At 47.6% G+C, this 12,860-nt stretch overlaps 1 protein-coding gene across 2 annotated transcripts in view; it reads right to left on the reverse strand.

Annotated features, from left to right (window-relative positions):
* The window catches only part of ERICH6 (glutamate rich 6), a 30,143-nt gene extending 17,283 nt beyond the window's left edge, over positions 1–12,860 (reverse strand). The window contains exons 1-8 of one of the 2 annotated variants that reach the window (XM_070576338.1): positions 12,551–12,860; positions 11,965–12,022; positions 7,787–7,878; positions 5,014–5,076; positions 4,657–4,712; positions 4,434–4,550; positions 1,625–1,738; positions 535–692 (exon numbers count right to left, since the gene is read on the reverse strand). In XM_070576338.1, coding sequence (XP_070432439.1) covers positions 535–692; positions 1,625–1,738; positions 4,434–4,550; positions 4,657–4,712; positions 5,014–5,076; positions 7,787–7,878; positions 11,965–12,022; positions 12,551–12,821 — 929 coding nt within the window. In that variant the 5' untranslated portion in view covers positions 12,822–12,860. Of the gene's footprint in view, positions 1–534; positions 693–1,624; positions 1,739–4,433; positions 4,551–4,656; positions 4,713–5,013; positions 5,077–7,786; positions 7,879–7,979; positions 12,023–12,550 lie in introns of those variants that run through there. The other variant, XM_008521455.2, reaches the window with a different exon arrangement.

The following is a 12,860-nucleotide window of genomic DNA, read 5'->3' on the forward strand; positions in this document are numbered from 1 at the left end:
AGGACCTGTGAATCAGTCATGGAAGAAGTGTGCCTGGGTTGCTGCTCTGTTTAGCGGACAAATTGTTCTGATTTAGGAATTCTGAATTGCCCTGGGAATTTTGGATTGGTAAATTTACACTTCACTTATTTATTTTTTTGTGAGGAAGATTGGCCCTGAGCTAACATCTGTGCCAGTCTTCCTCTATTTTGCATATGGGATGCCGCCACAGCATGGTTTGATGAGCGATGTGTAGGTCAGTGCCCAGGATCCGAACCTGCGAACCCCGGGCCGCTGAAGTAGAGAGTGCAAACCTAACCACTACGCCACTGGGCTGGCCCCGGTAAATTTATACTTTAAATCAGTGTATTCACTGAGTTTCCGAATCTCATAACATCCACCAGGAATTGTAATAGGTTGGCTTTGGCCAATTTTTATTTCTTCACTGGGAACAAATGTTCAAAATGATACATTTTGAGAAAACAAGGCTCATTTCACAAAAGGCTCTCTGCTGCAGGGGGCCCTCTGAGTCTCAGGGCCGAAGGCGCCAGTTACCTCCGCAGGGCTTTCTCCTTTGCTTTGAGCCTGTCCGTCTCACTGCCATGGGCTGCATGAGGGTTGATGCAGATCAACTCGGCTTCAGAGCTTGGGATGTTTTGTTTTTCCTCATAGATGTAGTCCAGCAGGTTTTGGAAGTAATCGCAACAGGAGGCCTGAAAAACAGGGAGGTTCTTTTCATCTCATCAGTCCCAGGTGAAGATAACTGAAGAAAAAAAACCAAAAGCGGCTAACGGGGTCTGGATAACAACCTATCATAATTTTTTTGGTAACAGCTTTATTGAGACATAATTCACGTACCATATGATTCTCCCATTTCAAGTGTACAGTTCAATGGTTTTTAGCATATCGCAGAGTTATGCAACCATCACCACAGTCAATTTCAGAACATGAAACCTGTACCCATTAACAGTTGCTCCTTATCCCCCTCTTGCCCAGCCCCTGGCAGAGCCTAACCTATTTTCTGTCTCTATAGATTTGCCTATTCTGACAGTTCCTATAAGCAGGATCCTACAACATGTGGCACTTCACGACTGGCTTCTTGCACTGAGCATAATGTTTTCAAGGTTCCTCTATGTTGTAGCATGTCAGTATTTCGTTTCTTTTTATGGCTGGATCATATCCCATTGTGTGGATACACCACATTTATGTACCTGTTCATCAGCTGAGGGACATTTGGGGTCGTTTTCACTTTTTGGCTGCTATGAACGTTTGTGTACAAGTTTTTGTGTGGACATAGTTTTCAATTCTCTTAGGCATACACCTGCGATGGAACTGCTGGGGTAGCTTTTTGAGGACCCGCCAGGCTGTTTTCCAGAGCGCCCATACTTTTTTGTCTTCTCCTTCAGTAGTGATGAGGGTTCCAGGGTCTCTAGGTCCTTGCCGACACTGGTCATCATTTGTCTTTGTGACAGGGGGTGCGAAGTGGTGTCTCGCTGTTGTTGTGATCTGCATTTCCCCCACGGCTAGCACAGCTCTTTTCAGAATGGCAACGCATGGGAAAGATGCAGGGAGAAATACCGGCTATGTTTAAAAGCAGCGGTTAAAAATGACACTCTTTCCTCAGTAAGCCTGCTCAGGAACTTACATGTTCTGTCCACTCAGAGCCACTGTTGTCGGCGGAGACGTCCACATTGGAAAGAAAGGTTCTTAGATCGCTCCCACAGAATTCACACTTGGGCGACAGCTCTTCGTCTTCTTCCTTCAGAGAGGGGCAGACAGTGAAGGCGTGCCCGCAAGGAGGCCCAGAGCCTCTGAGCGGCAGGAGCCGGGCTCTGGCAGGGCCAGCAAGCGTCCAGCAGGACGGCGGGGGCTGGGGTTGGGGGGTGGGCAAACCTGCTTGAGAACTCCTTCAGACCCCCAGGGGGCTCCCCAATAGCTGGTGGGGAATTTTGGGGGGCTGAGAGCCTCTGTGGAAAGGCACCACGCCAGCAAGAACTGTAGACTCCAGGAATGAGATATCCCAGCTATCCAAGGGCTGGGGAGGCCCGAGGGGGCTGAGGTGGTGTTTTGAGGGTCTCTGTGGGTACAGTTCACAGGACACAGCTGAGCCCTTCAGGAGCTGCGTGAGTCCTTGGGGTGCCTCCTCAGTGCAAGGAGAAAGTTGCAGAAATGACTTTACTGTTGACCCTAGAGTTCCTTGTGGGATGGGGGGATGCACAGTGTGTAACCAGATGCAAGAGAAAGGATCACACACACTAGACACTATGCAAATGGTCTAAGGGGTTTGAGGACATAAACTCTCTAAGAAGTGGCAGGTAAGAAAAGGTCTCAAGTTTCTATGTAGGCCACCATTTACAATGACCAACTTCTAAAGGAAGGTGGAGTCCTTTCTCAAGGGGAAGCCCAGGTTGGGGCTCTGAGTTCTCCTGTCTTGCTGTGAAGGCAACTCAGGTGGGGTGTGGGGAGAGCAGGAGAAACAAGAGGGAGACCGGGAGCTGGGGGCTTGGGCGACTCCGTGCGGGGTTGATGTGCTAGGACCACGTTGTGACTGGAGGAGTGGCTGTGACTGCAAAGGCCCCTGGGCTGGAGAGCGGCCAGGCCTCGGCACAGGCCTCCAGGGAAAGACCCAGATGGCACATGACTTGCAGGTCATGAATGCTACCAGGGCACCTGTTTGCCATGGAGCCCATCCTCTGGGACTGGCAAATTGGCCACTGTGGGGACAAAGAGCGACTGAGGTGGCCAGTGCAGCCAGGCACTCACCACCCCAGAGTAATGTGCAGCATCTTTAGGCCCTTGAAACACATGATGGTAAGTAGTGCCTAGCACTGGAAGCAGGACACTTGGGGAGGAAAGCCTTGCCATGGAGAGACGGTGGTGAGGGATCTAGGATGGCTACCAAACGACGGGGCACGGCAGAAAGCGGGCTCGGCAACGCCAGCCTGTCTCCCCCCTGTTCCATACGAGGGTCTTAGTAATGAACTCCTCAGCCCATGGTGTCTTCAGCCCTTCCCTGGCGGATGGTGGGCGGGGGGCGGGGTGTGAAGCAAGGTGGAGATGCTTCAAAAGACCCTGAGTGGGGTGGAATGTGCCCCTGAAGAGGGCGTGGCTGGAGAGGAGGGCTGGCCAGCCCCCGAACTATTCTAGTGTGAGGCCTCATCTCAGGGGACCCGAAGGATCTGCCCGAGATGCGGTGCAGGAGGACCCAGCCCTGCCTGCTGCCAGTGCAGGGACCATTCCCCGGAAGAAAGGCCACAAGGCCTTCCCCATGTTCAGGCCCATCTCTGGGTGTCAGGGGAAGAAAGCTCAAGAAACGGCCCCGATAGAAGCCTTTGTGGTTCAGAAAAAGGAAGGTGGTGTGTTTGAATAAAGAAAGCCCTTCAGCCTGAAGAGTCTATGAGGTGGCCGTAAAGTTTAGAACCCCGGGCGAACATAAACTGTCAGTGTCGACTTGTATTACATTACACGATGTGTTTACGGGGTGGCCCACGTTAGAACTGCAGAGTTCCACGTGCAGCAGAAAATGGCAATGAACGCCGACCAGCTCAGCACGCCGCACAGCACTGCCACCAGCCGCTGCGCACCGTGTGTCACGCCTCCTCCCTCGGCCGGCGTCTCCTTTTCAGGGGAGAGGCTGCGCCTTTAGAGGAAGCAATCCGGGGGTCCTGACCAGGGGAGTGGGCAGCACCCCCCACGGCCGTGCTGTCCAAGAGTGGAAATCATCACACCCCAGGCATTCCCCCGCCACTCCGGGCCCCAGGGATGTGCCATCCTGCTGCAAGCCCTAAGGTGACCTTTCCCTTGCCCATCCGGCACAGGCATTAATTGGTAACTTAACCCGATCAGACACGGCAAACGTTCACCTAGGCTTCCAGGCTTTATGGCCGCTGTTACGGGGTAAGTTGGGTCCCCCCAAAATAAATGTTTAAGTCCTAACCCTGGTGCTCGTGAATGTGGCATTCTTTAGAAACGGGGTCTCTGCAGACGTAATCACGTTCCCATGAGGTCAGTTGGGGTGGGCCCTAATCCCGTATGGCTGGTGTCTTTGGAGTACAGGGACATTTGGATGCAGAGGCACAGAGAATGCTGGCACATCTGAGGCAGAGACTGGAGTGATGCAGCTGCAAGCCCAGGATCGAGGACCAGGACCAGGCCAGGAGGAGCGGGAGGACGCGCCCTGCAGGTGGGCTTGCTGACACCTTGATTTGGGGCTTCCAGCCTCCAGAACCCCGAGACACCAGGTTTCTGTCATCTTAAGCTCTCAGTCTGCAGTCCCTCATTACAGCAGCCCCAGGGGCCTCACACAGCCACCTCAGCGCTCTTCCAAGTAACGAGCTCTTTGCTTGTTTTTTTTTTCTCTTTTTAGTATGTTCACTGTCTTTTGTACAAATCGTCATGTGGCTTTTCACATCATTTGTTACAGTAAAAGTAAAAAAAATATGAATTAAAATCACCTTGAACTTAATGTCTAAATTGGAAGTCTCCCGTTTGAATGCCAGAATGGACGGAGGCCCGATGCTGGGCAGTGTTCTCAGAGAAGGCTCGAACAGTCTTATAAAGTCTTCCTCAAACTAAATTTAGAAAGAGAGAGAGAGAAAATTGAAGATTGAACAAGTGATTTTTTTTTTTTTTTTACTATGAGCACAGGGTCTTCCTGAACTGATAAACATTTCTTACCTCCAGCTCACATAAAATATTTAGATTTGGCTCTTCTGGATTAATTACCCATTTTCCTGAAGAGAAAAGGATAGATTTAGAGGGAAAGTGAAAAACTTTGTGCAGAGTATTGCATTTTCTCTAGTTGAGAGATCCTAACCCGTCTTGCTCTCTCTCTCTCTCTCTCTCTCTTACACACACACACACACACACACACACGCACGCGCACGCACACGCTGTTCAAATGCCCTGAAACCCCACTTCTCACCACCTCCTTGCACACATTCTCAGGGGGTGGCCCGGCCAAGTGCAGGCGGGTCCCTCGGGTGGGCGGGCTGCCTTTGGTAGCAGAGAGGAGGCCTCCAAACACCTATTTACCTCTTATCTGAGCAGGTGGGTTTTCAGGTTCAGGCTCCCTCATCACAGAGGGCAGTTTCTTCCCTGTGAAAAGTGTGTACGTTTGTCATCAATCCTGACAAAGTAGGAAAGAAGTTTAATATAAAAGAAAATATGCCTCTTGGAAAAATAAGTACCTTTACAGTGTTGGTTTTATCTTTTCATGTTTTGCCTTTCCCAAACGACATTTTATCAACAATAAGGAACCAAGAGAGGAAATGCCACTGATGTATCACATTTAAAATCTTTCCGTGTTCCTTCCCGCTCCTGGAACACGGCACGCACGCATCTTCTACCTGATCAAACCACGGTTTGCAGACCCTTTTGTTTTCTGCTTTTTTAAAGTACTATTCTTTCCACCTGGTGTCTGTCATTCTGGAAAAGAGTGTTCAGGTGCAAGGGTGCGGGGGTTCCATTTCAAGACAGTGACCTAAACCACCGGGACTATTCCAGGGCCACACCGGAAATGGGCAAGGCAGCCGTCAACACACCAGCAACTCTGAGTAAATGTCTAGAAGATTTCAGTGAGTAAGACTGGAATGATGAAAAACCAATCAGAGAAACAGGCAACGGGGCAGAGCCGAAGGGAGGGGCTGCCCCATTTCCCCAGCACAGCCTGGAGCAGCAAGGACTGCTGTAGGAGAAAGAGAGAGGCTTCAGAAGATGATGCTCTTCCCACGTGGACTATCTGAAAACATTTTAAATACGTTGGAGGCATTGTGTCCAACAGAAACGCTAGCACAAGTATAAAAAGATGAATGCACAAAGATTTTCACTAAGGCATTGTTTGTTACAGAGAAGAGCTCAAAACACAAAACCAAGCCAACCCACCAACCCTGCAATATCTAGGCATCAGGTTATTACTTGAGTGACAGTGACTGCATGTAATACTACAGAGTCGTCTCAAAGAATTAGACCGATCTCTCCTGACATGGAAAGACATCCATGATATGCTGCTAAGGAAAATCACTAAAGGAGAGAGAAAACTGCCATTATTCACTGGAAATGTGATTGTCCAGCAGACTTTCAACTGGCAAACTATTAGAATTAATTAGAAAGTCAGCAAGGGGTTCTGATACAAGATTAATACATAGAAATCAATAGTTTTCCTACACACTGACAATAACCAATTAGAAAATATAACAGGAAAAAAAGATCCCAATTTTTACATCAAGAAAAGACTATAAAATACCCAGGAATAAACTAATAAGAGCTGCAGATGAGTCCTATATGAAAAAAAAAACACCATAAAAGAAGATCTGAAGACAATGGACAGGTTTGCTAGGTTCCTGCTGTCACAGACGAGGTGCCTCCAGTGCTCGGAGGCCTGAAGAGCAAAGTGAAGCCCAGGCTGGCGTCCATTCCTGCAGACGCCTCGGGGCCAGAGGAGGAGCGGCCGTTACAAACAGCTGGCGAGCCTTTCCCAAATGAAGCAAGCGCTGAAGCCATAGCCAATCAAATAATTTCCTTGCTGGGCTCCTGCGTCTATTCTACCAAAACCACTGCCCTAGTTCTCGTCGGTGGAGCGCCCCAACCACTTCCTTTCTGGTGCTGCCTGATTCCAAACCGTGTTCACTCGAATAAACTCTTAAAAATTTGCAAATGCCTCAGTTTATCTTTTAACACTGCAAAGCAAGACCAAAGATTCAATTTGTCAATTCCATCGAAAAAACCCATCGGAATTACACTGACTCAACAGATTAATTAGCATCTTTTTAATCTCTGGTCCACTTTTATGTTGGATTTTGTCACTCCTCTGGGCAAACCTTCCAGTGACTTCCCACTTCATTCCCATTGAAAGAGATCTGGTCCTCACTGACTCTTTGACCTCATCCCCCAGGATGCACCTCCTCACTTACTCCAGTGCAGCCACACTAGCCGCCTCCTTGTTCTAGAATGAGGCTCTTGCTGTGCGCCGTGCGTGGGACACTCTTCCCCCAGAGACCATCGTGGCTCGCTCTCTGCCTCCTGCAGGTCTCTGCTCAGACAGCCCAGCCTCCCCGTGAAGACTTCCCAGAGACCTGTGTAGCTCACACCTCCTCCGCCCAGCATTTTCCGTCTCTTTCCCCGCTTTTTGTCCCGAGCACGTACATCACCAGATGTATTACATATTGACTTATTTTGTGTGCCATTTACTCCCCATCACCTCCACCTCCCTCCATTCCACAGAAGATCACTGAGACGAGCGTTTTGTCTGTTTTGTTTGCTGTTTCTTAGAACAGAGCTTGGCCTATGAGAGGTTCTCAGCGACCACCTGATGGAGAAGTGATACAACACACAAAAAAGGTCAAAGTTGAAAGGAAAGGCTATTCATAATGATTACTTCTGAGGAATATGCTGGGATTAGTTAAAATTTTAATGTTTACACTATATGTTTCTTAATGTTTTGACATTTGAAAAACAGCATACATATATTACTTCTATAATAAAAAATAAAGATAATGTATCAAAACATAATGGTAGATTATTTCTTGACGTGAACATAAATGCTACCATTTATTAAAGATCAAGCGCCAAGGAGTTTAAATATTTCATCTCGCTTTGACCTTCATAACAATCCGGGGATGGAAGTACTATAATTGCCAACAGAGGAAGCAACCAAGGCTCAGGAAGGTGAAGGCCCTTGCCCAGTCGTCACAGCCTTGGCTGGTGTGGGGCTGGGACTCCAACCGAGCCCCCTCCCCGGCCACCCACCGTGCTCTTTCCACTGAGCAACCCCACCTCCCAGCAGGAGCTAAGGGAGCGAAGCACTCACTCTGCTGCCTTTTGCTAGACAATTCTCGAAGCCAGCTTTCTTCTGTTTGTACTGATATCGGAATTCTTGAATAAAAACTGGGAAAGATACTCCTGAAATTTAGACAAAATGTTAGATTTGAGGACCCCTATATAGTTGTCAGCAGTTCCTCGAAATATAGTACATTTAACAGTCAATTAACAAATATACATACCAGATCCGGATTTCTGTTTCTTTGAAATATTTTCTTCCGTTCATATCTCCTCAGTATATTCAGGCCCAGTGTGTTTACATCATATCTGTTCTCTGGAAAATACTCCTTTCTGAATCCCAGGGGCTCCCAATCCTGTATTATTTCCCTCAGGGAGTAAATTACTACCACTCTGTCTGCGCATGTGTGATGGTGGTGGTGGCAGTGATGGTGTGTGTGTTTAAACATTTACTTGAATCTAAACGAGAACATATTGTTCATTTTAAATAGGTTAAACACAATCCAAACTCTTTCTCCAGGGCTGAAGTTGAATGCACTGTAGCTAAACAGTCGGGATTCTTTCTACAAGTGGTTTAACGAGTTGAGTTATCATCAACACGATGGGAAGGCAGGAACTTACTGACTTCTACCAGTGAAGATGACTGTCACGGGCAACAAGTGAGCAATAACTAGTGCTTTTCAAGTTCCTTTACCGCTTTGAATTTCAATATTTTGGTAATAATTTGCTGGATCTTCTAAAATCATCAAACAAAAGTTTTCCAAATAATGTAGTCAATTTCAGGATTGTCACTTTTTCACGCTTCTCAGTTCTCTGCTGTCTCCACCTCCCCTTTTGGATGCTTCGTTCCCTGGCACACTGCGGCAGTGGGGTGTTCTAATTCTGGAACGACCGTGTCCTGTAACACGCGAAGAACTATCTGCCGAAGCCACCTGTGAAGTCTCTGAGGGAGCGCTGTCTATCCAGGCTCCCAGAGAGACGTGTGACAGGGACCAGGAGGAAGGGAACATGACAGAGCAGTTCCCAGACAACACTTAATGCTTGCTGTTTCCAATTCAACAGTTAACACGGTCAGTATGCTATTCATCTAGGTCTCTCTGCTTTCCTTAAACCAGCTCTAAAGATGGTTTCCAAAATTCTGTGTAAAGATGGCAGACGACCAAGGACAATAACAAAGGGAATGTTTACTGAGAACTGACTGTGTGGTAGTAGGTACACAGTAGTTGCTTTACTCCCATCATTTCCTTTATCTTTACAAAAGCCCCTCAAGGCAGGTGACAGTATTCCCTTTCTACAGGCCAGGAAACTGAGGGTCCAGGGAAGCTCGAGTCACGCGCGGCCCACGCAGACGGAACCCGGACCTGCTCAGCTCCAAAACCTGTGCTTCTCCACAGGCATCTGCCTCCTCCAGTTTGCCCCATTTGCAACTAGAATAGTAACAGGGCAATTAAAAATAGAAGTTGAATCAATATCGGTTGCATTTTTATGACTTTTTAGGATAGATCTTCTTAAAAACACTCTCTCACCAAATTCACCAGAGAACGCTTCGAAATATAAAAGAGGCATCTTCTTAGGAAGATTTATGAGGAGAAATTAAGAACCTGATCTAGAAAAGAGAGGTTCCCAGATAATAGGAAGTCCAGGTCAAGATGGCAGCCGAGCTCACAACCCTCCTTCCCTTCTTTTCCATGTCTTGCTGAAATAACGAACACTTAAAAACGAACCAACCAGGAAAAATAGCCCTAGAAGACAAGACAGGCGTCATCAGTAGACAAGTAATATTGAAGACGACCTTAAAAGGAAGAAAATAAATGGCCTTAGGCTGATAGAAAACAGAAGGGAGAACATCGTAGCTCAAGATGAGAGAGGAGAGTAAGTTCTTGAAGGGAACTCAGGAGAAGCTGCTAGCTCAGACTCAGCTGGATGCAGAGAGGAGGGGTCCAGGACTGTCACCAGAGGAGTTCACGGGGTGAGGCTGGAACAGGTGGCCGGCAGCCCCTTCTTGTCCCCTGCTCCAGGGCACTTGGCAGCAGTTGTCTGTATTTGTAGAGGAAGCCCAAAGAACCGCTTTCTAAAAAGGGTGGGCAGCCTTCCGGGGAGGTTTGAGGCCTCTCAGGGAAGCAGAGCGCAGTCTGAAGTTTCTCGGGCCCTGCCCAGCAGGCTTGGATAAGAAAGGGGGAAGTGACATTCCACCTGGGAAAGAAATGCCTAGAGAACTCCAACCCCCAGTGAAGTGTCCTTATCCTAACTCTAGTTATGTGGGTCGCCCAGCTTGCCTGCTCCCGCCGACAGCCCCCAGGAAGCTGGCTCTGACATGGGCCCCACCCCCTCAGTCAACCCTCCAGGCAGCCCTTCGGGAAGGGGAACCTCTCAGCTGTGGAAGGCCTCCGTTCTAGCTACCATTCATTCATTTATAAATACAAATGGATAACCAAGGATTACCAGTCGCTGGAGGAGAACCAGGAGCGTGGAAGGAAAGGACCAAGATAAACAAACGGAACACCAGATCCCGAGAGAAAAAGGAAGAAATACACAGAACAGAGGAGAACTGTAGTATATTATGAGTACCCTTAAAGAGATTTCAAAGACAAAACCCAACTATTTGAACAGCAACAATCAGTGAACAAGAACCTTCTTGGAAATTACAAATATGAATCCTGAAATAAAAAGTGCTGTGCAAGGGCTGCACGGTCGCATGTGAACACCAAAAATCTTGACCATATCCAAGAGGTCCAACGGCCATGCAGCAGGAGGCTCAGAAGAAACTACAGACACTGAGGGGAGGAAATAATCAAATCTCAGAAGTGTTTGGGAATCAGCCTAAGCAGTACTGGATTCTAGAAGACAATGGAGCAATGGCCCTGGGGGAAAATGGTGGTAAACCTATGTTTTTATGCCATGTTGTATTATTAACAAAGTATGGAGGCAAAATGAAGAAATTTCCAGATAGCAAGAACTCAGAAATTTGACTACCCATTAGATCTACATGAAATAATTTCTGCAGAGTTTCTCCAGAAAAAAAAAAAAGGAATTAAAGAAAGAAAGCAATATGGGAATCAAGAAAGTGTGGTCATTGGGCCCAACTCAGAAAGATCGAAGACAACTGAAAACAGCAGGAGAGTTGAACAGTTCTTCCTTCGGGAGCCAAGTCTTGCAGACATAGGATTTCCTTTTCTTGTGCATGAATTCAGTCACACTTTTGGGTTCTTTAGCATGAAATTACAAATGTTGTTTATTGGTTTTCAATTTTTAGAATCAATCTGTACCCAAAGCACTGAGTTCATTATAATTATGAAACAAAATACAAACATAAGAAAACTTGGCAAAGTAATATGACTTTATATGAATATATACCACATATTTCAATATAGTTTGTTATATAATATATATAATTCATTGTTAATTGGGAGAGGAAGAGTGAGGAGAGCTAGAAGGAAGTAGAAATGCATTAATGTGTTAACTTTTCATAATAGAGTTAATAGATAGTCACTAAAATTGATAAATCAAGAAGTAGAGGTTTAAATACTTTAAAATCCTAGAGGTTAAAATAAAGGTCCTAAACTAAAAGTAATACAATGACCAAAAATGGAGAGGGTGGGGCTGTAGCATGAGCTACATTCCTCATCTTTCGCGGGAGGAAGTCAGTAGTTGTATCAAAAATTGATAAATCAAGGAATGAAAATATGCGATTTAAAATTATCCTGGAAACAAAACTGTTAAGAGTGTGTGAACTCTGGGGAGTGGAGCAGGGGTGGAGGAGGGCGTGGTGATTTTTAATTTTATACCTTTGTATATTTTTAATGTTTTAATCATGTGCATATATTATCTTTTACTAAAACATTAAACTAAAAGGATAAATAAAAACATGTAATGGGACAGAACAATTCTCCTTATGCTTAAGACTTTAAAAGTTCACAGCACTTACCATTGTGCACACGGCGCACAGGTGTATCTCATGTTATGGTAACCAGTGACAGGTCGTCTCAAAAGTGGGTAATAGGCTGGAGACCAGCAGGGGCCCTGGTCTCTCTCTCCTCCAGTGTCTAACAGTGTAGACTTTTTTTTTTTTTAAAAAAAACCTTTTTGAATGTTTGAATGAATTAGTTGCAAATGCCCTGGATGATTTTAGTCTACTTCCTGACATTTATACAAAATGTAAACATCATCAGCTTCAAAAAAAAAAAAAGAAAACTGAAAACATTTTCTTACCCATCTAAACTCCTTTTAGACACGTCTTTCTTAAATGTCTGAAATATTTTAGGAAAACCTGTTGAATGAAACATTAAAAAATTTAGCCACTCCCTCTCAATCAACGGTTCTCAAAAGGGCGGTTTCGGCCCCCCAGGAGACATTTGGCAATGTCTGAAGACATTTCTGATTGACACAAAGGAGGGTAGGGGCTAACGGCATAGCCAGAGGCCAGCGAAGCTGCCAACATCCTCCAATGTGGGGGAAAACCGCCCCCCGCCCCAACAAGGAATGGTCCCGCCCGGAATGTCACTACTGGGAGACTGAGGACCTGCCTCTCTTTTAAAGGAGTGACTGGAGTGGTTCCAGCACAGGAAGTTAGACACAGAGGTGAGGTGCTTTGTGCAGGACTGTTTCAGCGCACAGCACCCTTAAGGCACCGCTCCTCCTCCAGGAGTGGCACGTGCGTGTGCGCGAGCGCTGCGCGAATGCACGCAGAGGGTCGTGAGAACCAGCCCGTGGCACAGCGCCGCCCGGCTCGGGCTCTGCGCGCGACGTCCTAGCCCGCGCCCGGGACCCAGGGCCGGGGCGGGGCGGGGGGCGCTACTTCTCTGCGAGGAGACGCTCGAGGAGGAGCTGGCGCGGGGCGTGAAGCCGGGCGAGGGCGTGGGGCTCAGGCTGGGGCTGACCACGCTGGTCAGGCGGGGCCGGAGGGCCTTCGGCTCGTCGTCGAGGGTGTCGCTCCAGTCCAGGGCCTTCCAGAAGTCCTCGTCGCCGTGCGAGCCCTCGGCCTCCCTGTCCCCCGCCTTCTCCTCCTCCTGCTCCTCCTCCTCCCTCCTGGGCTTCTCAAAGCTGCGGTGCGCGGGCGGGTCGGCCATGGCGGCGGCTGCGGTCCGGCTGCGCGTCCGTCTCCCGGG

This window comes from Equus przewalskii, chromosome 15, assembly GCF_037783145.1.
Source record: "Equus przewalskii isolate Varuska chromosome 15, EquPr2, whole genome shotgun sequence".
Classification (NCBI taxonomy): Eukaryota; Metazoa; Chordata; class Mammalia; order Perissodactyla; family Equidae; genus Equus; species Equus przewalskii.